The sequence below is a fragment of the Eptesicus fuscus genome, chromosome 18, assembly GCF_027574615.1.
Source record: "Eptesicus fuscus isolate TK198812 chromosome 18, DD_ASM_mEF_20220401, whole genome shotgun sequence".
Classification (NCBI taxonomy): domain Eukaryota; kingdom Metazoa; phylum Chordata; class Mammalia; order Chiroptera; family Vespertilionidae; genus Eptesicus; species Eptesicus fuscus.
Genome location: NC_072490.1, coordinates 7117078 through 7143305, shown reverse-complemented (window position 1 = coordinate 7143305; position 26228 = coordinate 7117078). Strand labels below are relative to the sequence as shown.

Here is a 26228-nt window from a genome sequence, read left to right as displayed (position 1 = left end):
AGGTGGCTTATGTAAGCTCCTATTTAAGGCAGCATCTGCCTCTGTCTTGATTCCCTCATTAGCAACCTGTTATGCCTAACCCACCACATGGTGCCCTGGAATACTCCATTTCCGTTAAGTTGTAACTTTGCCAAAAGAAACACACAACCCATGTACAGGGGTGGGCAAACGTAGGTTTATAGTCGTGAGTATGTGAAACACAGAGTTTACTCTTTTGAGTTAATAAAGTTACTGTAATAATCATTACCTGTATGTCTTTTTCCGTATAAATAATTATAAAGCTACGTTTGCCCACCTCTGTATGTGGTGCCAACTGCATTAAACGGATATATGAGCTAGTCACGCTAGTTGATCGGCAGGTGCACTGCTGTCTTCATATATATTGTTCCTCTGCAAAGCTGTATGAATTTCTAAACGTTCTGTTTGGTGGATGAGGAAAGGAGAGCAAGTCAACCTGTGAATGAACTACAAATGATATGATTAAGGAAATAAAGGGGGAAAAAACAATCCTATTGTTGCAAGCAAAAACCAGTTTACTGCATGCTATTGTTAAACTCTGCCTCCTCCATTAAAATGAAATACTTGCTTTATTAACCAGGCTCCTGCTTTTTACAAGAGGGTCTCAGGAATGAATGCTCCATGAGAACTGACTCCCTCTTTTGGTGTGATGGCTGACTGGGAGGAAGATAGGGGAGGCGCAGGAACGAATGGGGGCGCAGGAGAGGCTGAACTGTGATCATGATGTGGGATTAGTGGGTTTCACGTTTCACTAACTTCTAAGACCCAAACCCACTGACTCTCAGACGTCCCCTGGGCCAGCGCTGGGGACTGGAATGGCAAGTCACTGTCACATCCATTGCTGGTCCCATTTTTGCCATAAATAACGCCAAGACCAAAACAACAGCCTGCCTTGAGATTAGGAATGGGAGGTGTGTGGAGGCACGGGAAACTGACACCTGTTCCTGCTCGGTCCCCTGGACCCAATAGTCCTTTTTCCCCATCTTTTTTATACCTGGTATCAGGAGTGCTCAGGTCAGCCTGCTCACTTTGGTAGACCAAGGAGGACAAAGACAAAACTCAAAAAATAAAATAAAATGTCAAAAACAGTTGTTTTGGGACTCTGAAAATGGAGCAAAGGCATATAGCAAATTGGAAGCATTTATTCAAATAAAACTATTGAAGCCCAGGTAAGAACCGGGGGGGGGGGGGGGCGGGTGGGGGGCGTATAGTTTACCTTAGGGCTACTCACTCTGCCCTCCTCCACATCACACTCCCCTCTCACAACTGCCGGCTGGTAGTTCTACCAGGGCGAGGCAAGCCATGAAAACCTGCAGTTTTGTTTTATTTGTTTGTGTTTAATATATGTTTTTATTGATTTCAGAGAGGAAGGGACAGGGAGACAGAAACATCAATGATGAGAGAGAATCAGTGATCGGCTGCCTCCTGCATGCCCCCTACTGGGGATCACACCTGCAACCCAGGCATGTGCCTTGACCCGGAATCGAACCCATGACCTCCTGGTTCATATGTCGACACTCAACCACGAGCCACGCCAGCCAGGCAAAACCTGCAGATTTGCTGTCAAAGGAAGTGCATTAGATTTGGAGCAGAGCACAGAAAAACTTTATGCTTCTGGACACTGTCAGAAAGAGCAACAATTTCAGAAGCAAAAGAATGGGGAATGACAAAGAGGCTGACATGCTGTTTGGGACAAACAGATCAGCTGACAAGGCAGAGATTACCAGGGGGATCTGGGAAGTGATACAGCCACAGTGGGTTATAATCAGCTCCAATATATACCTGGGGTCTGGAAGACTGTGCTATGTGCAAGGCTGCATGCACACTCAGGAGAGATTGGAAAGGTCCCCAACTCTTCCCATATTCTTGTCAACCAAGAATTCAATATCCAGCAAAACTATCCCTTCAAAAAATGAAGGCAAAATAAAGACATCGCCAGAAATAAAAATTGAGAGTATTCATTGCTACCAATTCTTCCCAAACTCATTCAGAAAACAGAGGAGGAAGGAATGGTTCCCAGCTCATTCTACGAGGTCAGTATTACCCTGATACCAACACTACCCAAAGAAATAATGATTAAAGAAAACTACTGACCAATATTCCTCAGGAATATAGACACAAAGATCCTTAACGAATTTAACAAACCAAGTCCAGGCACACGTCAAAAGGATTATATACCATGATTAAGTGTGATTTATAACTTCTGAAAATCCACTAATGTATTATGTAGAAAAAGGACAAAAATGTATGATCATATTAATAGATGCAGAAAAAAGATTTCACCAAACCCAATATTCTTTCATGATAAAAACTCTCAATAAACTAGGAATGGAGAGGAATTTCCTCACAGCATTAGTCATAATAGCCCCATAATCCATGAGTGAATGGATAAAAACATGAGGTACATCTCCCCAGTAGAATGTTATGTAGCAATAAAAGGGAATAAATTAGTTATGCACGATACAACATGGATTAACTCAAAAATAATACGCTGAATGAAAGGAGCCACGTGCAAAAGACTACATATTGTATGATTCTAGGTATGTGAAATGTCCAGAAAGGGCAAATCTATAGAAACAATAAGCAGATTTTTAGTTGCCCAGGTGGGAAAAGACAATGAATGCAAATGGTCCCTAGGGTCTTTTGGGCATTATGAAAATATTCTAAAACTGGATTGGAGTGAGGATTGCACAAATCTATAAATTTACTAGAAATCATTGAATGGCACAATTAAAGTGGGTTAGTTTAGGGCAGTGGTCAGCAAACTCATTAGTCAACAGAGCCAAATATCAACAGTACAACGACTGAAATTTCTTTTGAGAGCCAAATTTTTTAAACTTAAACTATATAGGTAGGTACATTTTTATTAACTTAATTAGGGTACTCCTAAGCTGGCCTTCGCTAAAAACTCAAGGGGCCAAAGAGCCTCATGTGGCTCGCGAGCCGCGGTTTGCCGACCACTGGTTTAGCGCATGTAAATTATATCACCATAGAGAAGTTTAAAAGGAAAAATATCACAATGACTGAAAAATAATGAGTTTTTTAAAAACAAGATGATGAAAACCTCCTCCGAGACCGTGAAAGAAGTGTTTCCAGTGAAGGAGAGAACTTTTGTCTCTACCTTCTAGATCACTCAGAGATGGTCTACAGCAGGGTCCGCAAACTCTGACAGGTGGGCCAAATGAGGCCCACCAACTGTTTCTGTATGGCCCACGAGTAAAGAATGGATTTTACATATTTTAGTGGCTGGAAAAAAGACCACCCAGGGATAGTTCATGACGTGTGAAAATTAATGAAATTCTAGGTTGAACGCCCATAACTGAAGTGTACTGGAACACAGCCATGCTCATTGGTTTCCATATTGTCTTATGGCTATTTCTTTGCCAAGAGGCAGAGGTGAGTAGTTGTCACAGAGAACTCAAGGCCTGCAAAGCCTAAAGTATTTACTATAGTGCCCTTTAAAGAAAGAGTTTGCTGACCCCCGTTTTAAGTGCACCTTCTCTATTCTGAATACACACTAGATTTACATGGGAGCTTTAAAAAAATATTCTCAACTGAATTCCAACCCCCCGCCCCCTTCCTGCCTCCCAACTAATTACATGGCCATCTTTGGACAATCTAGTTTTTAAAAAGCTCTCTAAGTGATTCCAGTGTTTCACCGGGACTAAGGATCACTGTTCTAGAATCTAGATCATCCATGGAGCTAAGACCAGGGAGCTTGAGTTTTATTTTAATATACTGACATCACATCAAGTTTTGAAAATGTAGTACACAAAACAGCTTCAGATCAAGGATCTAACTCTGAATCACTGGCAGATTAAACGGGCCTATCTGTGACAAAACTAGCTTGCTCTACTGTCTCCCAGAGAGAAGGGACCATATGGCCACTGTCCCTCGGTCAGGGTTTCCCACATACATTAATTGAGTGGATCATAATAACCAGTCTCTCTATGCCAGAGCATTTCCAGAAGGAGGGTTTCCGGTAAGAGCATAAACCTGAAAACAAAAAGGTATAATTGGAAATCACATCGAATGCCAAGGTTTTTGATGATTCCACTACTTTTACTTATTTTAGATTTATGTATTATGTAGCCCAGTGTACACAATAACTGTTGGGAAAATAAGTAAAAGTGGATGGCAAACAGCATACATGGTAGATTAAATAGGGCCACTAGTTCTTTGCAGCTCCTCTCATCAAGAGTTGGCATCTACTAGCCTGACCCTGATCCTTGATTTCAACAGTCCTTGCAACTTGTACTCATACTTCCCTTAAAATCCCGAGACTACAACACTGCAAAGGAAGACCAAATGCAAAGAGAGACCCAGTCATCTCAGCTGTCCCGGCTGCAACCAGATACTAAAAATGTAAAAGTCACTGTGATGCTAAAGTGACAGAAACCTTGATGGTGATCATGCCATCTTGGAATACATAACCGTGAAGAAAGGAAAAACTGGGCATAATCAAATGCAGAAAAGGACCTCAAATATTTTCTAAAACATGTGAAAAATATATGTATTATTAAAAGTTCAAAAAAGAATAGAACACACAAGTGAAAATGGTTAATATAATTGAGTGCCTTTGATAAGGAAGTAAAGGGAAGAAATCTTAATAATCAATGTGGTTATGTGGAAATTATCTAATTCATCCGCCCATTAATTCACACAAACATGGAATATCTACCACATGCAAAGAAAGTGCTATGCTATGGTCATCCCTTTAAGGTCATACTTTCAAAAGCACAAATTAAAGATGGAAGAACTCACATTTTTTGGAAAATACACGCTAAAGATAAAAGAACATAAAAAATAAATGGCAGAGCCCTAGCCGGTTTGGCTCAGTGGATAGAGCGTCAGCCTGTGGACTGAATGGTCCCAAGTTTAATTCTGGTCAAAGGCATATGCCCGGTTTGTGGGCTCAATCCCCAGTAAGGGATGTGCAGGAGGCAGCCAATCAATGATTCTCTCTCATCATTGATGTTTCTATCTCTCTCCCTCTCCTTTCCTCTCTGAAATCAATAAAAACATATTTTAAAAAATAAATAAATGGCAGAGATCTATAAGAATATTTACAGAAAATCTCAGGATGAGCTAAGACATTCAAAATAACTTGTGTCTGAAATTATGTTCCGGGGCAATAGAAATAAGAAACCAAGTGATCCTGCTAGGGCAGATGGTGTAATGCTAGTTAACAGATGCTAGTGGGAAATTCAGAACTCTTCAACGTATTTTTTTTCTGCCATCTTCTCCACTGAGGAGACTATATTCCAGTTAAAATAAGAAACTGGAACCCAAGACAAGAGATAAAATTCGTTAAAACAAAAAAAGCACACAGGTAGCCTGATACTGACATCAAATTGCCCACCTGAGCCAAATCACATCAGGGGGTCCAGAAAGAACATGGAAATGTGATTACAAACCACTATCAATGGTCTCTGAGGACAGACACTAAGAGCTCTGATTCAGATCAGTAGTATTCCACTTTTCAAAAGAGAGAAGGTAGATTCTGTTTCAATGTAAAACCTGAAAGCAAAGCCTGATAAAACTCTAGACAGGCAGTTAATGAAACAGGTGGCTAAACAGCACTTGGAAAAGAAGCTGATTCTGAGGTGCTAGGAATCATTAAAATGTGTGGCATTTTATATAGCAACTAGAGGCCCGGTGCATGAAATGCGTGTACTTCGGGGTGGGGGTCGCTCAGTCCGGATTGCAAGAGGGTGCAGGCCAGGCCGAGGGACCCTACCCGTGCACAAATTTTGTGCACCAAGCCTCTAGTTAATAAATAATAATACAAGGATAAACTCTGTGTTTCATGTATTCACAACTGTAAACCTACTTTGCCCTCCCCTGTATTGTAAGTCAATTTCAGCAAGACATCTGACCAAGTTCCTTGTAATATGTTTTGAGACAGGATAAAATCTGTGAGCTAGGGAACTTCATCTTCTCTTGAATGTCTCAAAGCATCTCAAATTCAACTTGTCCAAAGCAAATGCATGAACTTCCCCTTCAAACCTGGCTCTCTTTAAGTATTCCTTATCTCAGTGAAGGTATCTTGTGCATTCCAGAAACTTGACAGGTACTCTTCAAATGCTTCCTCTATGCTCCCATGTTCAATCCACCACCAAAGCCTACCAATTTTATTCTGAAATAGCTCTCGGCACATTTAAGGCATAGTTCCTCTGCTGTTGACAATCAAGTGTCATTCTGGTTGTTACTCTTTTGAAATATATCTCTTATCTCTGGCTGCTCTTGAGATCTTCTGCTCGTCTTTGGTGTTCTACCACTTCACTAAGGTGAATCCAGATGTAGATTTATTTACCCTGCTTGGAAATTGTGGGCTTCATGAAAATCTCCATTGGAGTCTTCCATCAGTTGTTGGAAATTTCCAGCCAAAAAATCTCTTCAAATATTGTCTCCATCCTATTCTTTCTCTCCTCTGCCTCTGGAACTCTGGTGAGACCTCCTCACCGCCCCCCCTCCCTTTGACTCTTAAGCTCTCCTTTATTTTCTCACCTCCGTTTCCCTCTACTGCATTCTAGGCTTTAAGAATTCATCTACTTCTCTCTCAAGCTGTGTTTAATTTGTTATGTAATACATTGATTGGGGTTTTAGTGTAAGTCAATATGCATTTCATCCTAATGAGTTCTTTTCATCTTTAAGTTTTTGTTCTTTGTTCATTTTGATATTTGCCCGATTTCTTTAGCATAGTAAGCATTATTTTATACTGTTCTAGGTGTTAGGTCTAAAACAGTGAGCAAAAGCAGTCTTTGCCCCATGGAGTTAATATTCCAGAGCTGCGCTGACCAACACCATAGCCACCAGCCAGGTGTGGCTCCTGAGCATTTGTACTGTGGTGAGTCTGAACTGAGATGTACTGTAATTGTAACCGGCTTAAAAAATTTAGTACAAAATTGTACAATATCTCACCGATAATTTTTATATTGGTTACATTTTGAAATGCCAATATTTTGGACATACGAGGTTGAAGAAAAACATTAAAATTAGTTTTTTCGTATGGCTATTAGAAAATATAAGTTGAGAATTTTTGAGTACAGGAGTGACACGATCTGACATCAGTTTTATAGGATCACCCTGGCTGCTCTGTGGGGAAGTAATTCTAGAAAGGCAAGAGAAGCCGTGGAGAAACAAGTTAGGGGACAATTTCAGAAATCCGGGTGAAAGTCCTGGTGTGGGAACCTTGGAGGTCTGCGTTGAGACATCGCAAATGAGGGAGCCTGGTCCCTAAGACACTGGACGGAGGAGAGTTTCTGATGACCAGCAAGGGACTTTGTGTGAGGAAGCAAGAAACCTTTGTTGGGTTAAGTCACTCAGACCTTGGGGGTTTACTTGTTATAGCAACATAGCCTAGTATTACTTACACTAATATAGTTTGTGAGACCTGAAAGGGACCTGAGCATTCATGCCTCCATCCTGGACTTGGCAGCTGAAGAAGTAGGCTCGTAGGGCACACAGGCAGTTATAGGTAAAGTCTGGAAGGGAGGTTGCTGATGCCTGGTTCCTGGTCTTCTTTGGCCATCTGGCCCCTCAGGTAGTAGAAGACCCTTGTGGGAAGATCTTCAGACTTAGCCCAACCAGCATGACTCAGTGGTTGAGTCCTGACATGAACCAGGAGGTCACGGTTTGATTCCCAGTCAGGGCACATGCCCCGGTTGCAGGCTCGATCCCCAGCAGGGAGCATGCAGGAGGCAGCCAATCAGTGATTCTCTCTCATCATTGATGTTTCTCTCTTTCTCTCCCTCTCCTTCCCTCTATGAAATCAATAAAAATAATTTTTTTTAAAAAAAGGAAAGATCTTCAGACTTATATTGGAATCATAATTTACACCCTATGATGTTACACACTTACAAAAGTGCTTTTTAAAATGACTGTTAATTGCACGGTCCTCTGGTGTTCCAATTGAGTCTTGGGGACATTTAATGAGATAGCCACAGGCTTTAAACATCTCTCATTTATCATATGCTTGCAAGAAGATAGTTAGCATTTGGATAACTTCCAAAGATTCGCTGATGCTCTAATGGACTTGGTCTGTGCGGGAGCAGGGGTTAGGTTTGATGGATTTGTTTCCCGTAACTGCGACTGGCCATTAATTGTCAGGGTTTGCTGAACTGACAGTGTACTTACGCCTGCCAAGGCCTGCTGGGCCCAGGCGAGGCCAGGGCCAGGGGAAGGAAGGGAGGGCCAGGGTAGGAGAATGAGACCGTGGCAACAAACTTCCTGCCTCGTCCTTTCCTGAGAGGCTTGGCTGCTGCCGTGCTAGCTGCAACGTGTACACGCCTTTCCCCTGTTCAGGAAGGGAACAAGATGCACTTGCTGCCCTAATGGTTTCAATTCCTCACTTGCTGGCATGGCCTGTGGGGGGGGCAATCTTCCATCCCCCGAGAGTCAAGTCTCAATGTTGTAAGGAAATGAGGAAGACCTGCCAGGGGGTGTGGAAGAACCGCTGCAGGGAAGCAAAGCCTCTCTCAAAACCAGAAAGGATTTGTGTGTCTAGTCTGTTACACAGAAACTCCTTTGAGGAAATCACCATTTGCCAGAGAGGAAAGAACCCATTTCCTTTTACACAAATTAAAATCCTATATAATAAAGAGGTAATATGCAAATTGACCTTCACACCCTCGTACAAGATGGCCGCCCCCATGTGGTCAAAGATGGCCAGCAGGGGAGGGTAGTTGTGGGCGATCAGGTGAGCAGGGGAGGGCAGTTAGGGGTAACCAGTCCAGCAGGGGAGGGTAGTTGGGGGCAATCGGGTCAGCAGGGGAGAGTTAGGTATCAATCAGGCTGGCAGGGGAGTGGTTAGGAGGTGATTAGGCTGGCAGGCAGGCGAGGGGTTGGGAGCCAGCAGTTCTGGATTGTGAGAGGGATCCCAGATTGGAGAGGGTGCAGGCTGGACTGAGGGACCCCCCCCATCCCCGCCCAGTGCATGAATTTCGTGCACTGGGCCTCTAGTTGTATTATAATAACTTAATTTTTCAAGAAGTTTCTTTTTCAGGAAGTAAAATGCCTCTGTCCTCCGTGTTCTTTGGACAGTTAAACTGATCCAATGCGTTAACAAGTACTCCTGGTTACATCCTTCTTGAAATGGGAGCGCCTTGCCTTTACTCAGTTGGAATAAACATGCCCTATGGCTTATGAAATAACTGTGTGTGCACAGAACGCACCTGACCAGCATCTCCTCACTGGCCCCTTGGGGCTCTGAGATGCCACACGGACACTGTGGCGTTAACCTACCCAGTTCCTGCATCTGCTGCCTCGGCGGGGAGAGGCCGCAAGGCTGGGGCTCCTTCCTCGACCCTGGTAGAGCAGGTGAGCCAGCCAGTCCCCTGGCCTTGCCCGAGCTAGCAGAGCCCGGAGCAGTGCGTTTTATTGGTGCAGTGGCGGGCCTGACACAGCTCTGTTAGAGGGTCACTTTGTGATGGGGAAGGCCCGGTAGGAGTCAGAACTGGGAGATACCGGGAGGGAACCTGGACACTTGGGAAGGGCAGGTGTGGGGCCCGGGGAGGTGGGGAGGAATGTAGGGGTACAGAGTATCAATCTCAAAGCTTAGAGGGGACCTCAGATGATTTTTTTAAAAGTCTCCTTTCTATTTGTTATTGACATTATTTATTAACAATGAAAAAGTCAAGTATGTTAAACCAAAGCTGTCAGATATTCACTCGCTTGCTTTGAAATCATATTGTGAATGTCAGGAGCCTCCTGGACCAATGTGAAGGCAGGTGGGGGGGGGGGGGCGGTGGCAGGAGGGGAGAGAGAGGGAGGGGTTCACAATTTTAATAAGGGCCTTAACCCTTGAGGAAGAGCCCAGAAGATGAGCTAAGTCTGATGAGAATGACTAGGATGCTATGGAGAGTGAGACATAAAAGCATTAAGGCAGATCCGCAGGAATACTTCCAGCTCAGAGGTGGCAGGTAGGAACAGGCAGACTGCCCGGAGGAGGGTGCATGCCATCCGATCCTTGAAAGACAGGCCGGATTGTGTAAGTGGATTGATACAAAGATCAATGCAGGGAGCATCCCGGGCAACAGAATAAGGGTAGAAAAGAAGACATGTTTTCTCAAGCCCCATCAGGACCTGTGGGGGTGGGGGAGGCGGGGAAGGGAGGGGAGGAAGAAAGTACTTTGCCACGCTGCTAATCACACCGAGTAGAGTGTGAAATTCCAGGAATACCACCTCTTCCGCATTCCCAGCAACCCTGGGAAAAACTCCGTTGTCTTATTTCCAAAATGGGAAATGAAGGCTCTGAAAAGATACGAATAACTTGCTGTGAGGGGTAAATTCAAACCCAGGCAGTGGTGCCTCATCGCTGGGCCAACAGCCAGGGCAGCACCCTGCCCCTGGCAATGAAAACGGGGGCATCTGGATGTCATGTGACAGAGTGGGTGAAATCAGGGCCACCTTAGAAAATCTGGTACCTGTCCTTGCAAAGACTTGGGGTATGTGCAGGGATGGGGAAGTAGCAGGGTTTAAGTCAGGATATGGGGAGGGGACAGTTGGGACACTGCAGGAGTCATTAGCCATGGAGCACTTCAATGTGCCATTGAGCACTTCAAACATGGCTTGTCCAAACTGAGATGGAGTCGAAGAGTCTAATAGCCTCTGGATCTCAAAGATCTAGTAGGAAAAAGAATGTCACACATCCTACGAATCCATTTTTCCTATTGAAAACACACGGAAGTGTATCTAAATCACATTTTACATAAAATGTAAATTAATTTTACAATTACAATTAATTTTGTCTGGTTCTTTATTTTTGAAAATGCGACTGCTAAGAAAACTTGACAGATTCGGCTCACGTTATATTTTTATCGGACAGCACTGGTTTGGAATGCCAGGCTAGGCAGCGTGGAAGTTATAGGACCAAAAAGTAAGCTTTCTTGTTCACTGTTGTTCGGAGCTAGCCCTTTTCTCTCAGAGGTTTTTAGGTGTCAGAAGGAACCAGCCAACGTCTTAGTTACCTAATCTGTATTGGCCTTTGCTATAGTCTTGTCATCTCTGCCGTGTGTCGGTGGTCCCAGGATAACACGCTGGTATCGGCTTTAACATACAGATTTGACAAGGAGTCGTGTCCAAGTCACCGCGGAGATTTTGTGCATCTCAGGACAGAATCAACCCTTGGATGTTCCTTTGAAGTTAATGGTTGATCAAGTATGTCATGGCCTTTGAAATAATATGTGAGTTTAGAACAGGGGTCCTCAAACTTTTTAAACAGGGGGCCAGTTCACTGTCCCTCAGACCGTTGGAGGGCCGGACTATAGTTTAAAAAAAAAACTATGAACAAATTCCTATGCACACTGCACATATCTTATTTTGAAGTAAAAAAACAAAACAGCAAAAACACCCACATGTGGCCCGCAGGCCATAGTTTGAGGACGCCTGGTTTAGAATGACCTCGTATTTACACTTTTCATACTGTCTCTGGCACCATAAAATTGTAAGCTATCACCTACTTGCCTGTAGGGGTCTGTCTTTACAAATGGCCAGGGAGGGTTTGATGCTGCCAGTTTGCTGTGATGTAGAAAAAAGGGACTGATGCGAATTCTCTTCACTTTTAAATCTGTCGTTACTCATGGGCAGATTCTGAATTCTGGATACATTCTCCCCAGAACCCCAGATTCTTTAATAACAATTTTCTACTGGGCTGCCTTTGTGGTTCGAAGTTCCTGATCTTATTTACTTTTCCGCTGCCAACGCCAGAGGTTCAACCCTGCTGGGCTCTGATAAAACTTCTGAGGCACCAATTCTTGGCATGACCTCCATGACTCAGACCTCTGGCTGCAGAAGGCCATTCTTTGGCACGAGGTGTGCAAAACACTCAGGACTTGAAAGAGAATTAAAAGTTTTGTTTTGTTTTTATAGCAGGTATGAAAGCACCTTTCTTCAGCCACAGTAACTCAGGCACGTACCATATCGTTGAGCCAGAAATTATCTGAAACACGGTGTGATAAGCACAGATGGACAGTGTGGAAATCTGAGTTTCGCTTTCTTCCTTGCCCTGCTGTTGGGATTCCGGCTTCCTCGTTCCATGAACTTCTTCAGTTCTTGGAAACAGGCCCTGCCTTCGTGGCCAGAAGCCAACAGGCCCTTCTCCTGGTCCAATCTCCAAGCTGATACCTTCATGTGGAAATTCCTCAACAACCTCCCTGATTCTCGAGGTGACTTATAACAAGCTCCTTCTCCCAGATGGGAGAGTCTTGCTCCAGCGTAGAGGTCCCTTTTTTTTTTTTTAGGAAACCATACTGCCGATTTAGGATCTGGCCTAAACGGGCAGTCGGACATCCCCCGAGGGGTCCCAGATTAGAGAGGGTGCAGGCTGGGCTGAGGGACACCCCCTCACCCCCGCCCAGTGCACGAGTTTCGTGTACCGGGCCTCTAGTTGTATTATAATAACTTAATTTTTCAAGGAGTTTCTTTTTCAAAAAGTAAAATGCCTCTGTCCTCAGTGTTCTTGAATCCCCAGAAAAACTGGGCCCCTAGTGTGCGCCGAGTCCCAGCCCGATGCATGGGCTCCCGTTCCGCAACAACTATTCGTGTGTGTGATCCCAGGTCCCCTTCCCTGGCTGATTCCTGTCCCCATGCCAAGTGCCCAGCTCCTGCCTGTCTAGCTGGATTTTAGGTTTTTCCTTGTAGCGACCTGCCCAGTGGGTTGGCAGGGCCTTTGGCTCCTACAGCCTCTGGAACAAGCACTGGAATGGCGTACCTCCTTGTCCTCCACTCAGTCAGCCCTCTGTGGGCTGCCCGTGTCAAATATTTTAACAAAATCTCATACATCAGCCATTCCATTGTGGAGCCAATTTTAAAATGTAATTTCTGGACCTAAGAAAGCTGCAGGTTGCCCCCAAATCTCACTTTGGCTTTAGATTTCAAATTTGAAATCCCCATAAATAAATTTCCTAATGAGCCACAAAATCAGCTCACTTTGGGTTCCTCGCTTTGTCTTATCTTGCCAACCTCTGAGGGACGAGGCCAGTTCCATCAGATGGGATGAAAAAGAGCAGCCAGCTCACAGCAGAGCCTTCCAGCAGGGAAACCGCCAGAGTGGGTACCATTCCAGCACGGACTGGGCCTTTCTGCAGATGCTTGTGGGGTATGGAGCTACACAGGGAAATGGGCAAGTAGTTTTAAAAAAATAAAATAAAGCAATATATAAAATGTTATGGTTGCTGAAATTGCATCTAATAAAGCACACACATGTATCTGAACATGTGTGTGTCAAGTAGAAAGAATAAGCAAAAGGTTCAGGGGTTCCCTTTTCTCCACATCCTCGCCAACACATGTTATTTGTTCACTTTTTTATGACAGCCATCCTGACTGGTGTGAGGTTGTATCTCATTGTGGTTTTGATTTGCATTTCTCTGATAATTAGTGATGTTGAACATCTTTTCATATGTCAAAGGGGAGGAGGACGGAAAGTGAATTTAAAAAAAAAGTGAAGGGGAATACAGTCAATAATATTATGGTAAGTTGCATGGTGACAGACGGTAACTAGAATTAGTGGGGCTGTCATACTGTAAGGTATAAGGATGTCAAATCACTATATCGTACACCTGACACTAACATAACTACTAATATAATGTTATGTACCAACTATACTTAAATTTTTAAAAAACAACAAGAAAAGGGCTAATAACGATTTCTTAGATTGTAGGATATTGCATGGGTTTACAGTTTCTTGCATTTTGCAGAATTTTTGTAAATTACTTATATTAGTTTTTTAAAGAAAAACTCATTTATAATTTCTAAAAAATATACTTTTTTTCATGTTTTTGCTGCCTATAGTCGGGAAAAATAATGATTAATGGCAGGATAATACGATGAAATGAATAACAGTTCACAACCCATGTTGCAATGAGGTTATAAGTCCTTATGATTAAAATAAGACCTATTCTGGAAGTAGAATTAAGGAGAAGATAATCTCTTTGAGTGTATAACATATATTAGTAGGTATGTACATGTGCATAAATATACACATATATACTCAAATTGACTATGCACACATATATATGCATATATTATTTATCAGTTTATTTATCCTAATTCTTATTAGTCCCCTCCCTTTGTAAGATAGGTAGAAGTGCTAAAGAACTGGGGAGTAATATATGTATAATAATAGATATAGTCATTAAAATATACAGAGTGGCCAGATTATTATGACCACCCCATCAGTACTTCGTTGGGCCACCTTTTGCCTTCAATTCTGCGGCGATTCTTCTTGGCATTGACTCCACGAGATGTTGAAATGTGATGCGAGGAATCTGACACCATGCCTGATGAACAGCACTGTCCAGTTCTGTGAGATTTGATGGCTGTGGAACCAGCTGCCTGATGGCTCTTTTAACTTCGTCCCACAAATGCTCAATTGGATTGAGATCTGGTGATTGTGGGGGCCACCTAAGCAAGGTAAAGTCTCCCTCATGTTCTCGAAACCACTCCTGCACAATACGAGCACTGTGGCATGGCGCATTGTCTTGTTGGAAGAAGCCATCTCCATTGGGATACGCCATCAACATGATAGGATGAACTTGATCAGCAATGATACTTAGGTATGTTGTGCTATTCAGACTTTGTTCAACACGAATTAAAGGGCCCAAATCACGCCAGGAAAACATGCCCCAAACCATAACACTGCCCCCACCAGCTTGAAGGGTTGTACTCATGCATGTGGGGTGCATGTTTTCATGCTGTTTCCATGAAATTCTCACTCTGCCATCTGCATGATGCAACTGGAAACGTGATTCTTCGGACCACATGACTTTTTTCCAGTGCTCGACTGTCCAATCCTTGTGTTCCTGTGCAAACTGGAGACGTTTTATCTTGGTAACTGCAGACAGCAAAGGTGTTCGAACAGGCCTTCAGCTTCCATATCCCATACGATGCAGTGTACGGCTAATTTGCCTACAAACGTCAGATGGTCATAATAATCTGGCCACTCAGTGTATATGGTAAAGTACACATTTTATTTTATTTTGTTGGTTAATCCTCACACAAGGATATTTTTCCATTGATTTTTAGGGAGAGTGCAAGAGAGAGGGAAAGACAGAGAAACATCAATGTGTTTCACATTGATTGGTTGCCTCCTGCATGCGCCCCGACCAGGGTCCCAGGCCGGGGAGAGCATGCAACCAAGTACATGGCCTTGATTGGAATCGAACCTAGGACCCTTTGGTCTGCAGGCCGACACTCTATCCACTGAGCCAAACTGGCTAGGGCAAAGTACACATTTTATATGTGTATATATTTTAATACAATTGAATCACATATTTATAAATCTTCATGGAAGTACACAGAATGTCATTGATTATTTTTTAGCAATGATATTATGAATAGTTTTCCTTTATTGTATCTCAAAAATTTTATGATGAACATATGCTAGTGTTTAAATAAAAAAGTCATAAGATCCTAGGTAAAATTTGAAATTTTCAAGTCCCCTGGGTAAGGTGGGTAAGGATACGGAGAAGGAAAAGGCAGTGTTAGAGAAACATACTACTGACCTCTGTTTTCCAAAGGGTTACTGAATTGTGTTTTTAAGTAGATACTATAGTAAAAGAATTTGAATGTGGCACTAGACCTTTTGCTAACAATGAGAACATGTTCTTAGCTTTGTTTTCTTTTCAATAGTGTGTCTTATTTTTTATCGGGTTTATAGATTATTAGCCCCCACTTCGTTACTTGTCTTGACAGAAATTGATTATTTTCTTTTTTAATGGCACATGCTTTCTTCTTAGTGCTCAAATGTTTCACTCTACTTGGATGGACACTGAGATACCATTAACTGTGTACACTTACATATTTATCAAACTGAACAATGGAAGAAGAATGTACCAGAAGCAAATAGGTATTATTTCACTTATTAAAATTCATTTCTTTAAAAAATGCTGATTATAAACATGCAACTATATAGAAAACAATGAAAAGCACACAGAAGTTTAAAGAGAATAAAAATTATACGTAATTACACACCTTAGACATAACCACTGTAAAAACAGTGGTAAGTTGCCTTAGATATTTAACCTTTATTAGCAGTTACTACCTTTAAGGGTAGTTATTGAGCTGGTGGTATGCAGTGCTGTGCTCTGGGAAAAGGGTTGTGGGCAGGACAGACAAGATTCTGCCCACATATAACTTACTATCTGGCCATGGATGATTGTGTGTGTCTGTGTATGCATGTGCATGTGTGTGTGCATGTGTGTGTGCATGTGTGTGTGTGCATGAGCACGTTTGTGTGTGTTGGGGGTTGTACAGGGGGCAGTGGAAAGCAAAATAGATGTGAGAAGTGCCATTATGGGGGAAATGTCTCTTTAAAAAGTGTGTGAATGTGTATGTACAGTAGACAGATTTTTATTTTTTTAATTTTTAAAAATATTTTTTATTGATTTTAGAGAAAGGAAGGGAGAAGGGAGAGGGAGAGAGGGAGAAAAGAGAGAGAGAGAGAGAAACATCAAGATGAGAGAGAATCATTGATCCGCTGCCTCCTGCCCACCCTCTACTGGAGATCGAGCCCGCAACCCGGGCATGTGCCCTGACCTCCTGGTTCATGGATCAATGCTCAACTACTGAGCCACACCAGCTGGGCTAGATAGACAGATTTTTAAAAAGCAAATCAGCATTCTATATAGTTTCCCCCCACTTAATATTAAACAGTGTCCAATGTTATTAGATATGGCTGTTACATTATGTTGTATTGTAATGTCATATCATATCATTGCATCACATGATATCATATGAATGCATCTTAATCTAACCGTCCCTTGAGTATTGGATATTTGGGTTGTTCATGATGTTTACAGCATAAAGAATGCTGCAGGGAACATCTTTGTATATCACGAAGTGTCGCCGTCTTCTCCCGTCTTCCTCCTTAAAATTCATTCTGAGAACGGGAGTGACGGGCTGCACTGTGTGAAAGGAAACTTTTCCAGGCTACGGCGACACCACCGCGTTGGTTTCCAGAGGGTCCCGCCAGTCACCCATCCAGTGTTTGCTCCTTCTGAAACCTGTGGGCAGCAGCCAAGTGAACACGCCCTGTGTGGAGTTCTTTATGGCAAGTGCTGCTGGCAAGGGCTCTGTTTGTCACCGAGTAAGCAAACAGCGCCGAGTTCCACGGGCAGCGTAGCAATGCTAGCCGCCCCGTGGACTTAGTGCCTCTCTGTCCGTTCAGAATAGAAAATGTGTATTGAGTGCGGGTCAGAATGACAAGAAAGCCACGTCACTGGATTTTTTAAAAATATTTTTTAATTGCAGTTGACGTACAATATTCTATTCGCTTCAGGCGTATAACACAGTGGTTAAACATTTATATACTAAGTGGTCACCCGATCACTGTGTGTCAGGCATGGAAGGCACCAAGGACCACAGCTAACCAGAAACAGTAAGTGCCAGACTCCGCGCCAGAATAAACATTTGTTCTACGAACCCCGCTGAAACCCTGCATTTTACCTATCTCCTAGGAATTAGGGTTGATCATTTAGGCCTGACTTTTCAGATTTGTGGATTTTAGAGAAATAGGAATGAGCAAGTTTCCCTTGCATTTGAGATATGCTAACTTCATCCACAGAGGTCAATGGGGTTTTGAAATTAAACGAGATATTAGTTTCCTCTGTGCTGTGAGCATGATGATGACATGCTCATGTGAGCAGACTTTCAGTCCTGCTGACCTGGACTCTTGAGCTCTATAGACTTCATCAGGGCACCGTGACTGAGACCATGTCTTAAGGCTCTAGAAATTTTCTCTCAAAAATTTGGATGAGCTATATCTCATTAAACTTTGGGCATAAATTGCTCTGATGGCTGACCATAATCTGTGACAACATGCTCATTTGTCTTACATTTTTATAAGCCCTACCCTTTAGTTTAATATCATTAAAGCTTGATGGTGGCCCTATCCAATGGGGAAAGACAAGGGGCAGCCACCTCACCGTTGTCTCAAATCCTGTTTGCCAAGCAGAGGTCCTGTTTCTAGAGCTGATCCTGAGGCTCAAGTGGAAGGAAGAGCCCCCCCTGTGCTGGGAGGAAGCTCTCCGGAGACGGCAGCTGACCTGGGCTGGGCTGGGGCCACACAGCTCTGCTGGTTGCAGGGCCTCTGCCTAGTGCTTGGGGTTTGACAACTCCTCCTTTGTTGTGTTATCCAGTAGAAGACCACTGTCCTATGAGATCGGTACGTTCCCCTGGAATTACCTTTTAATTAACTTTTCTGGTACTTAATCATCATAAGCCTTATTTAATATCTAGGCAGTGTGGGAAAGTGCCGATGGGATTTCTTGTATTAGCAATAAGATAAGGGCCTTGGAAACTGTTGAATCAATTCTCATTAATGTTGATTTATAGGACCGAGGGTTTACCAGCTGTCTGTTGGCTGGCAGGTTAGCATTTAGATGGGCTTTGTAGAGACACTCAAATTTAATGGACTCTAGACCCTGACCGTTTCAGCATGTCCTGAATTTGTGAAGCTTTACAGCAATAGTGTGGGTTTTGTGTTTTAAAGAAAATACAGAGGCACCAGGATGGGTTAGGACAGTGGTCGGCAAACTCATTAGTCCACAGAGCCAAATATCAACAGTACAACGATTGAAATTTCTTTGGAGAGCCAAATTTTTTAAACTTAAACTTCTTCTAATGCCACTTCTTCAAAATAGACTCTCCCAGGCCGTGGTATTTTGTGGAAGAATCACACTCAAGGGGCCAAAGAGCCGCATGTGGCTCGCAAGCCACAGTTTGCCAACCATAGGGTTAGGACATAAACCAGGGCCCATCTGACTATTCACACTCCCATCCTAAACAGTCTGGCAAGACCACACAAAAAAGAAATTGGGGACAGGAATTTGAAAGGACCATGTAGTGTGCTTTGGAACTATTGAAAATTATGCTGTAGTTACATTACTGGGTAGGAATATAAGTTATTTCTTTTATGGAGAGCAATGCGGCTATAACTATCAAAATTACAAATGTGTATAGCCTATCGCTTAGCGATTTCATTATCTCTGAGAATTATCCGACAAATAAACTTCATTTGAAATGAAATGTGCTAGAGGTTATAACTGTAACAGTGTTTAAATTATATACCAATAAGTTACTGGGAACATAAACTATAGTCCACTTGGGCAACGGAATGCTATGTTGTTATGAAAAAGAATGAAGAAGCACTCAATACTGTTGTGCAAAGATCTCCAAGATGTGTTATGTAACAAATAAGGTTTGGGACAATGGGATGATACCATTTTATTAAAAAGGGACAAAAATTAAATTTATATATATATTCATATCCTATCTAATAAAGAGGGAATATGCTAACTGACCATCACACCCTCACAAAGATGGCGGCGCCCAGAGCCAATAAGGAGGAAATATGCTAATTGACTGCCATGCCTCAAAGATGGCGGTGTCCACAGCCACAAGATGGCGGCGCCCAGTCGCCTCAGCTCTGCCGTGGCAGGCATGCGGCATGGCCAGGCCCGCCCCTAGGTGGGTCCGGCCACTCCGCGCACCTGCCTCTGGAGTCCCCCAGTCCCCTCAGCCCCGCAGCCGCCCAGGGCCGGCCCAAGGCGCAGGCAAGCCTTGGATGGTTGCTGCCCAGCTGATGCCCAAGGCACAGGCAAGCCTCGGATAGTGGCTGCCCAGCCTCCCAGGGCCACCCGAGGCTCAGGCAACCAGGGCTGGCTGAGGCTTGTGCTGCTGGCAGTGGCAGCAGCAGAGGTGTGATGGGGGCGTCACCTTCCCCTGATCGCCGGGTCACCTCCCGCCCCTGAGGGCTCCCGGACTGTGAGAGAGGGCAGGCCGGGCTGAGGGACCCCCCTCCAGTGCATGAATTTTCATGCACCGGGCCTCTAGTGTGTGTGTGTGTGTGTGTGTGTGTGTGTGTGTGTGTGTATGTATGTATGTGTGTGTGTATGTATGTGTGTGTGTGTGTGTGTGTGAGAGAGAGAGAGAGAGAGAGAGAGAGAGAGAGAGAGAGGAGGAAGAGAGAGAGATTCTTCTGTATATGTATGAAGTATCTCTGGAAGGATACATACATGTGAATCATGTAGCTTAGACTGTGCGGAGGCACTGAGTAACTAAAGGACAGAATTAAGGGGGAGACCTTTCATTGTCAATCGAACCATGTCATTATAAAACCTAAGAGAATCGTTCGTAAATGGAGCCTAAAAAAACATTCCTAAGTGTCTTAATTGCTTGTGTGTTATTGTTGGATAAATACTAAGGGTTCAGCAAAGGTTTATATCCGTTTCCCTAGACTTTATAATAATGCGGTTGCACATACACCCGGAAGATGTATTGTTTGGTTGAGTGTCTATTTTTTCTTTTAAACAGGAAGAGAGAAATGCTCATTTTTATATGGACTGTCCGTCACTGTGTGACCCTGAACTTTTAATGTGTTGTTGCTGCTTCTCGCAATCCCAGGTCACCATGGAAGGGTTATCAGGCAATCTTGCCCTCCTACAGCTCCTCATAGAATGTGGGAACTACACAGAGCAGACAACAGAAGGCCCTGAGCACCTGCTTAGGCTTACCTACAAACTTGGATGTCTTATGTCTGTGACCCCACAAATAAGACATAATGGAAATATATGGCATTGTATAATCTACGGAGGATGTACAGACATTCCCTCTTGGCCCCTCCCCCCCAAAAATTCATGAAACACTTAAGAATTTAGTCATATTAGGCCAACATCCCTCTTAAAACTTACTAAGTTATCTAAATGATAACTTTACTTTCTTGGAACTAAAACTTAATCACAAGAGTGTAAACAAAAGAAGTTCTCCCCTAAATATCTCTGCAGTTCACACTCACTAGGAAGTGTTGTTAGAGGCCGTGTTCTGTGGCATGCAGCCAGGCCTATAGAAGGAAGAGTCTTGCATCTCAATTTTTTCATCATTAAACAAGTAAGCATAGATGTAATTAAACTAGCAATTCAAAAGCTAGGGGGGAAATGAGTAACAAAAGTAAACAGTGTAATAAGAGAAAGGGATGAATAAAAATAAACGCAGAAATTAATGGTTCAGAAAGCAGAAAGGAAAGGGTAGAATTAGCAAATTAAAGTAAAATCTACCTAGCTTGTTTGCTTTAAAAAAAAAAAAAAGAATAAAATACCCCCAAAATATTTGGCAAAAATATTCAAAGAAAGAAAGAGAAAAGAACTACAGACCATCAGGAATGAGAAGGGGAATGTAATCCCAGGTGCAAAGGAGATAAAACGTACAAGAGAAACTCCTCTAAATCTTGGGGACTCAAACTGTGGTCCACAGACCAGCAGCAGTTTCAACCTGGGAGCTTACTAGAAATGGACACTCTCAGGCCCCAGCCCAGACCCACTGAGTCAGAATCGGCATCTTTACAAGATCCCCAGGCGGTTCACATGTGCATTGAAGTTTGGATGACATTGCTCTAAGTCAGTGATTCTCGATCTTGGTGACACACAATGATCACTTTCAGAGCTATACAAAAATACTCCCTGGGATTCTGACTTGACTGGCCTGAGCATCGGGAGTTTTCAGACTTGCCCAAGTGACGCTAATGTGAAGCCAGAGTTGAGAACCACTGCTCTAAATTATCCCATGCAAATAAATGTTAAAAATCTCGATATAGCCCTAGCCGGTTTGGCTCAGTAGACAGAGCGTCGGCCAGTGGGCTGGAGGGTCCTGGGTTCAATTCCAGTCAAGGGCACATGCCCAGGTTGCAGGCTCCATCCCCAGTTGGAGGTGGGCAGGAGACAGCTGATCAATGATTCTCTCTCATCATTGATGTTTCTATCTCTCTCTCCCTCTCCCTTCCTCTCTGAAATCAATAAAAACATTTTTTTAAAAAGACTGAGGTTTGTGATCACTTTGTAAATTATATAAATGTCTCACCACTGTGCTGTACACCTGAAATTAATACAATATTGTGTGTCAATTGTAATTGAAAAAAAAATTTTTTTTAAAGACTGAGGCTTGGAGCTCAGTGGCTCAGGAGGAAGATGGTGCCGTGACCAAACCATGGCATCTCGAGGGAGGACAGATTGACGGATGAGGGGAGCTGATGCGGACGTGCCGTCTGGCTGTAACACACGAGGCCCAACACGTGGCCTCATTTCTATCACTCGGACTTCTTCACTCCACCCAACTGAGCAGCAAGAGTATTTCCACAAGGGCGTATCAACTACAGGAGTCAGAAGACCCCACCCCTCTGGGCCTCAGTTTCCCCCTCTATGAAATGAGGAGGAGGATGCTGGGCCAGATGATCCCACCCCCAACCTGATGGTCACTTTTGCACCAGGTCTCCAGAGCGCTTTCCCACGGGAGGGGAGCCTTCTCACAGAAGACTGCAGAGGGAGGACTGTTGTTCTCCCAAGAACTGTTCACAGTACACTGGTTATGCTCCAACAGGACCAGCCGACAGGAAAACTACAGCCAGGAGCAAGCTCAGCAGCCACTGTCACCACAACCCCACCCATTCTACAACTAATGATTGACAGGGCGAGTAGCCCAACCCAAACCTTGACTGAGAGTATGAACAGTCACATTCCTTAACTGGCATTGCGATGCCCAGCATTGAAGCTGGCAAGCCTTTCAACAAAGGGAAGCGTGTTCTTCTTGAACACACGTAAGCGTGTGTTGACATGACATAAAGACTTCTGAACTCAGAGCTAGCAGGAAGGAACATTCTCGGGAAACCTGTTTTCACTTGTCCACGTATGGTTCGCGGCAACAGCAGCATCTCACCTAAGCCGTTCTTCTTCTTTTTTCCGAAGATTGAAGTCTCGCTGGACCACCTGGAGGACATGCTCGGTTTCATCATCGGTCAGACTGGACAGGTCCAGCTTCCTCCCCATGACTCAGTGTCAAACACAGACGAGAAAACAAGACCTGAAAAAATCAAGGAGAGACCACAAATTGAGGGGAAGATAAAAACTATCGATGGATCAAGTCTACCAATTTTGCGACTAAACAAAATTAAATGCAGTGTTTATATAAGGTCCTATCTTGCTGCGCTCTCATACTCAGCAAACCTTTACAGATAACTTCAGCAAGCCTGCAGAGTAAAGGAAATGATCGTCTGCCGGTTTCACTCATCCTGGCTTAACTAGAAATAAACAAGTCATTCTCCTCAACAAAATGAAGATGCCTGAGACCTGGCGTGGATTTCTAATGAAACACCAAAAGGTAATATCCCCAAAATCTAAATTTTATGGTTTAAAGTTTTACATTCTAAGCACCATATGTGATTGCAAAATAAAATCAATTATAATGCTTAAAAATGTCCTATTTACACTGTATATCCTTGAAATTTTCATCACATGACTATAAAATATAAAGTAGAAATCAATAAACTCTCTTCTGCAAAAGGAAAAAATATATACTAAAATCTTATTTAGCCATTTCCAGCAGTAGAAAAGACAGTATTTCAAAGAAATACCTACCAGCGGTACATAGCTAATAATTACGGAAACTACATGTCTAATGAACGGCTGCACCCAGGGATGAAATCAAATAAGTAATTCTAACAAATAGCCCAGAACTGAAGGCCATCATAAACAGAAATGCAAACATCTTCAGCAAAGTATTAGTGGACCAATTCAGCAAGATTTCAAAAGAATTATTATATACCATGACCAAGTGGGTTTTATCTAAGTGATGCAAGGTTGGTTCAACATGTAAAAATCAATCAGTGTCATTCAGCACATTAACAGAATAAAAGGGGAAAATAATATAATCATTTCAATAGATGCAGAAAAAGCATTTGACAAAATTCAATACCCATTCATGATAGAAATACTATGCAAACATAAACTAAAGGAAACTTCCTCAATCATATAAAGGTCATTAAAAAATAAAAACAATAAAAAACTACAATGAACATCATACTCAATGATAAAAGACTGAATGCTTTCCCCTAAGATCAGCAAAAAGGAGAAAATGTCTACTCTCATGACCTCTACTCAATAGTGGATGTTTTTACTATAAAGCTACATTAATCAAGACCAAATAATACTGGGATGTAGGTAGGTGTATTGGTCTGCTAGGGTTGTTATAACAGAGTAACACAGACTAGGTGGCTGGAACAACAGAAATTTATTTTCTCACAGATGTGTGAGATCAAGATGTTGGCAGAATTGATTTCTTGTCCTTGGCTTATATATCTCTGTCTCCTCCCTGTGTCCTCATCGGGTCTTCTCTCTAAACATGTCTGTGTCTAAATATCTCTTTTTAGGGGTCTCAGTCATATTGGATTAGCGTCAACCCTAACAACCTCATTTTAACTGAACTGTATCTTTAAATATCCTATCTCCAAATACAGTCTCAATCTGAAGTAGGGTTAGGACTTCAACATATGGATTTTTGGGGTGATCTAACGCGGCCCATAGCAACCATGTTTTGCCCTCCCCCCAAATCCATATCCTTCTCACATGCAAAATACATTTACCCCATCCCAAGAGCCACAAAGGTCTTAACCTATTTCAGCATCAATTCTAAGTCCAAGATCTCATCTAAATATCATCTAAATTAAGTATATGTGAGACTTGAGCTATGATTCACTCAAGGAAAATTCTTTTCCAGTGATAAGCTACATTTCTAATGAAACCAGATAAGAAGTTATCTGCTTCCAAAATACAATAGGTGGGACAGCCAATGGGCAGATATTCCCATTCTAGATGGGAGAAACTGGAAAGAAGAAAGGGGTATTGGGTCTCAAGCAAGTCTGAAAGCGGAGCAAATCCTCTTTGGCTCCATGCTCTATCTTCGTGCCCACCAGGTGGCCCTGCCTTCTGAGCCCATGAGGGCGGCTACCCGACCCTTGACCCTGGGTACAGCCACAGTGCTTGGCCTGCTGAAATCTAGGAGATGGGCCCCACCCTCTATACTGGCAAGTTCTTGGCCTGTCCATATTGCAGAAATGAGAACATCAAGGGTGTGGCTGGACAACCAGCGTGCTATAGGGATGACACGTATGACTCAGGGATCCAATCAACCATTTCAGCAAAAACCAGGAGTGGAGATTCAGTTGTCCAGGAAAGATGCTCAGAGGACCCTCTGGTCTGGCGGGGTGGGGCCCCACCCACCCAGACCATGGGGACAGTGGCAGCCCTGCAGGCCTGTGAATTGCCTTTTGGATCCTTCTTCTCTTTTCTTGAAAAAAGAACACGTTTGTAGCCAGATGGCTCTATTGGCTCATCCTGTAGAATCTCAGAAGTCCAACAGCCTGCCTTCACTTCATCCTGTGTCTGTTTAGTCTAAGCTGGCAGTGTTTCTGTTCATACAAGTTCTCCAAAGCTTTGTTGGCTTCCAATGCAATTCACGGCGGACCAACCCGCCAGACCAGAGGGTCCTCTGAGCATCTTTCCTGGACAACTGAATCTCCATTCCTGGTTTTTGCTGAAATGGTTGATTGGATCCCTGTGTCATACGTGTCATCCCTATAGCACGCTGGTTGTCCAGCCACACCCCTGATGTTCTCATTTCTGCAATATGGACAGACCAAGAACTTTCCAAATTTGCATGTTCTGGTTGCTTTTGCTGAACAATTGCTCCTTCAATTTATCTCTCTGCTCTCCCATTTCACTAGAAGCAGCAAGGAGAAGCCAGACCATGTCTTCAACACTTTACTGAGAAATGTCTTCAGCTAAATATCCAACTTCATCTCTCACAAGTTCTGCCTCCCACGAAATACGACACACAATTCAGCCAAGCTCTTTGCCACTTTATTCAAGGACTGCCTTTCCTCCAGATTCCAATAACATGTTCCTCATTTCTGAGATCTCACCAGACCCAGCTTTAACATTCATGTTCCCACCAACATTCTGTGCGCGATGATGTATGTTTTCTCTAAGTTGATAGACCCTTTCTCTACCGCTCTCCTTTCCTTCCTCAGCCCAGCACAATCACCTTTAACATCCACATTTCTCCTTATAGGTCCTTCAAGGGTGTGTAGGCTTTTCCTGGCATGTACCTGAAAGCTATCCAGCCTCTGCCCATTACCCAGGTCCAAAGCCACTTCCACATTTCTGTACAGAGGAAACAAAAATGGCCAGTGCCCAATGTGTAATTTCTTCGGTAGTTACACAACTGCAAATTAAAACCTCATTTCACACCCACCAAAAGAAAAAGTCTTCACCAAGTGTTGACAGGGGGTGGGACAATGGCAGTTTTCAGATAGTCAGAATGGCTATCATCAACAAATCAACAAACGACAAGTGTTGGCGAGGATGCGGAGAAAAAGGAACTCTTTT

At 43.2% G+C, this 26228-nt stretch overlaps 1 protein-coding gene across 1 annotated transcript in view; it reads right to left on the bottom strand.

Annotated features, from left to right (window-relative positions):
- MYRIP (myosin VIIA and Rab interacting protein) overlaps window positions 1–26228 on the bottom strand; it is a 162638-nt gene that overhangs the window by 111765 nt on the left and 24645 nt on the right. Inside the window, exon 2 of the mRNA XM_054729730.1 lies at window positions 22723–22866. Within this exon, the coding sequence (XP_054585705.1) occupies window positions 22723–22832 (110 nt within the window). The 5' untranslated portion in view covers window positions 22833–22866. The remainder of the gene's footprint in view (window positions 1–22722; window positions 22867–26228) is intronic.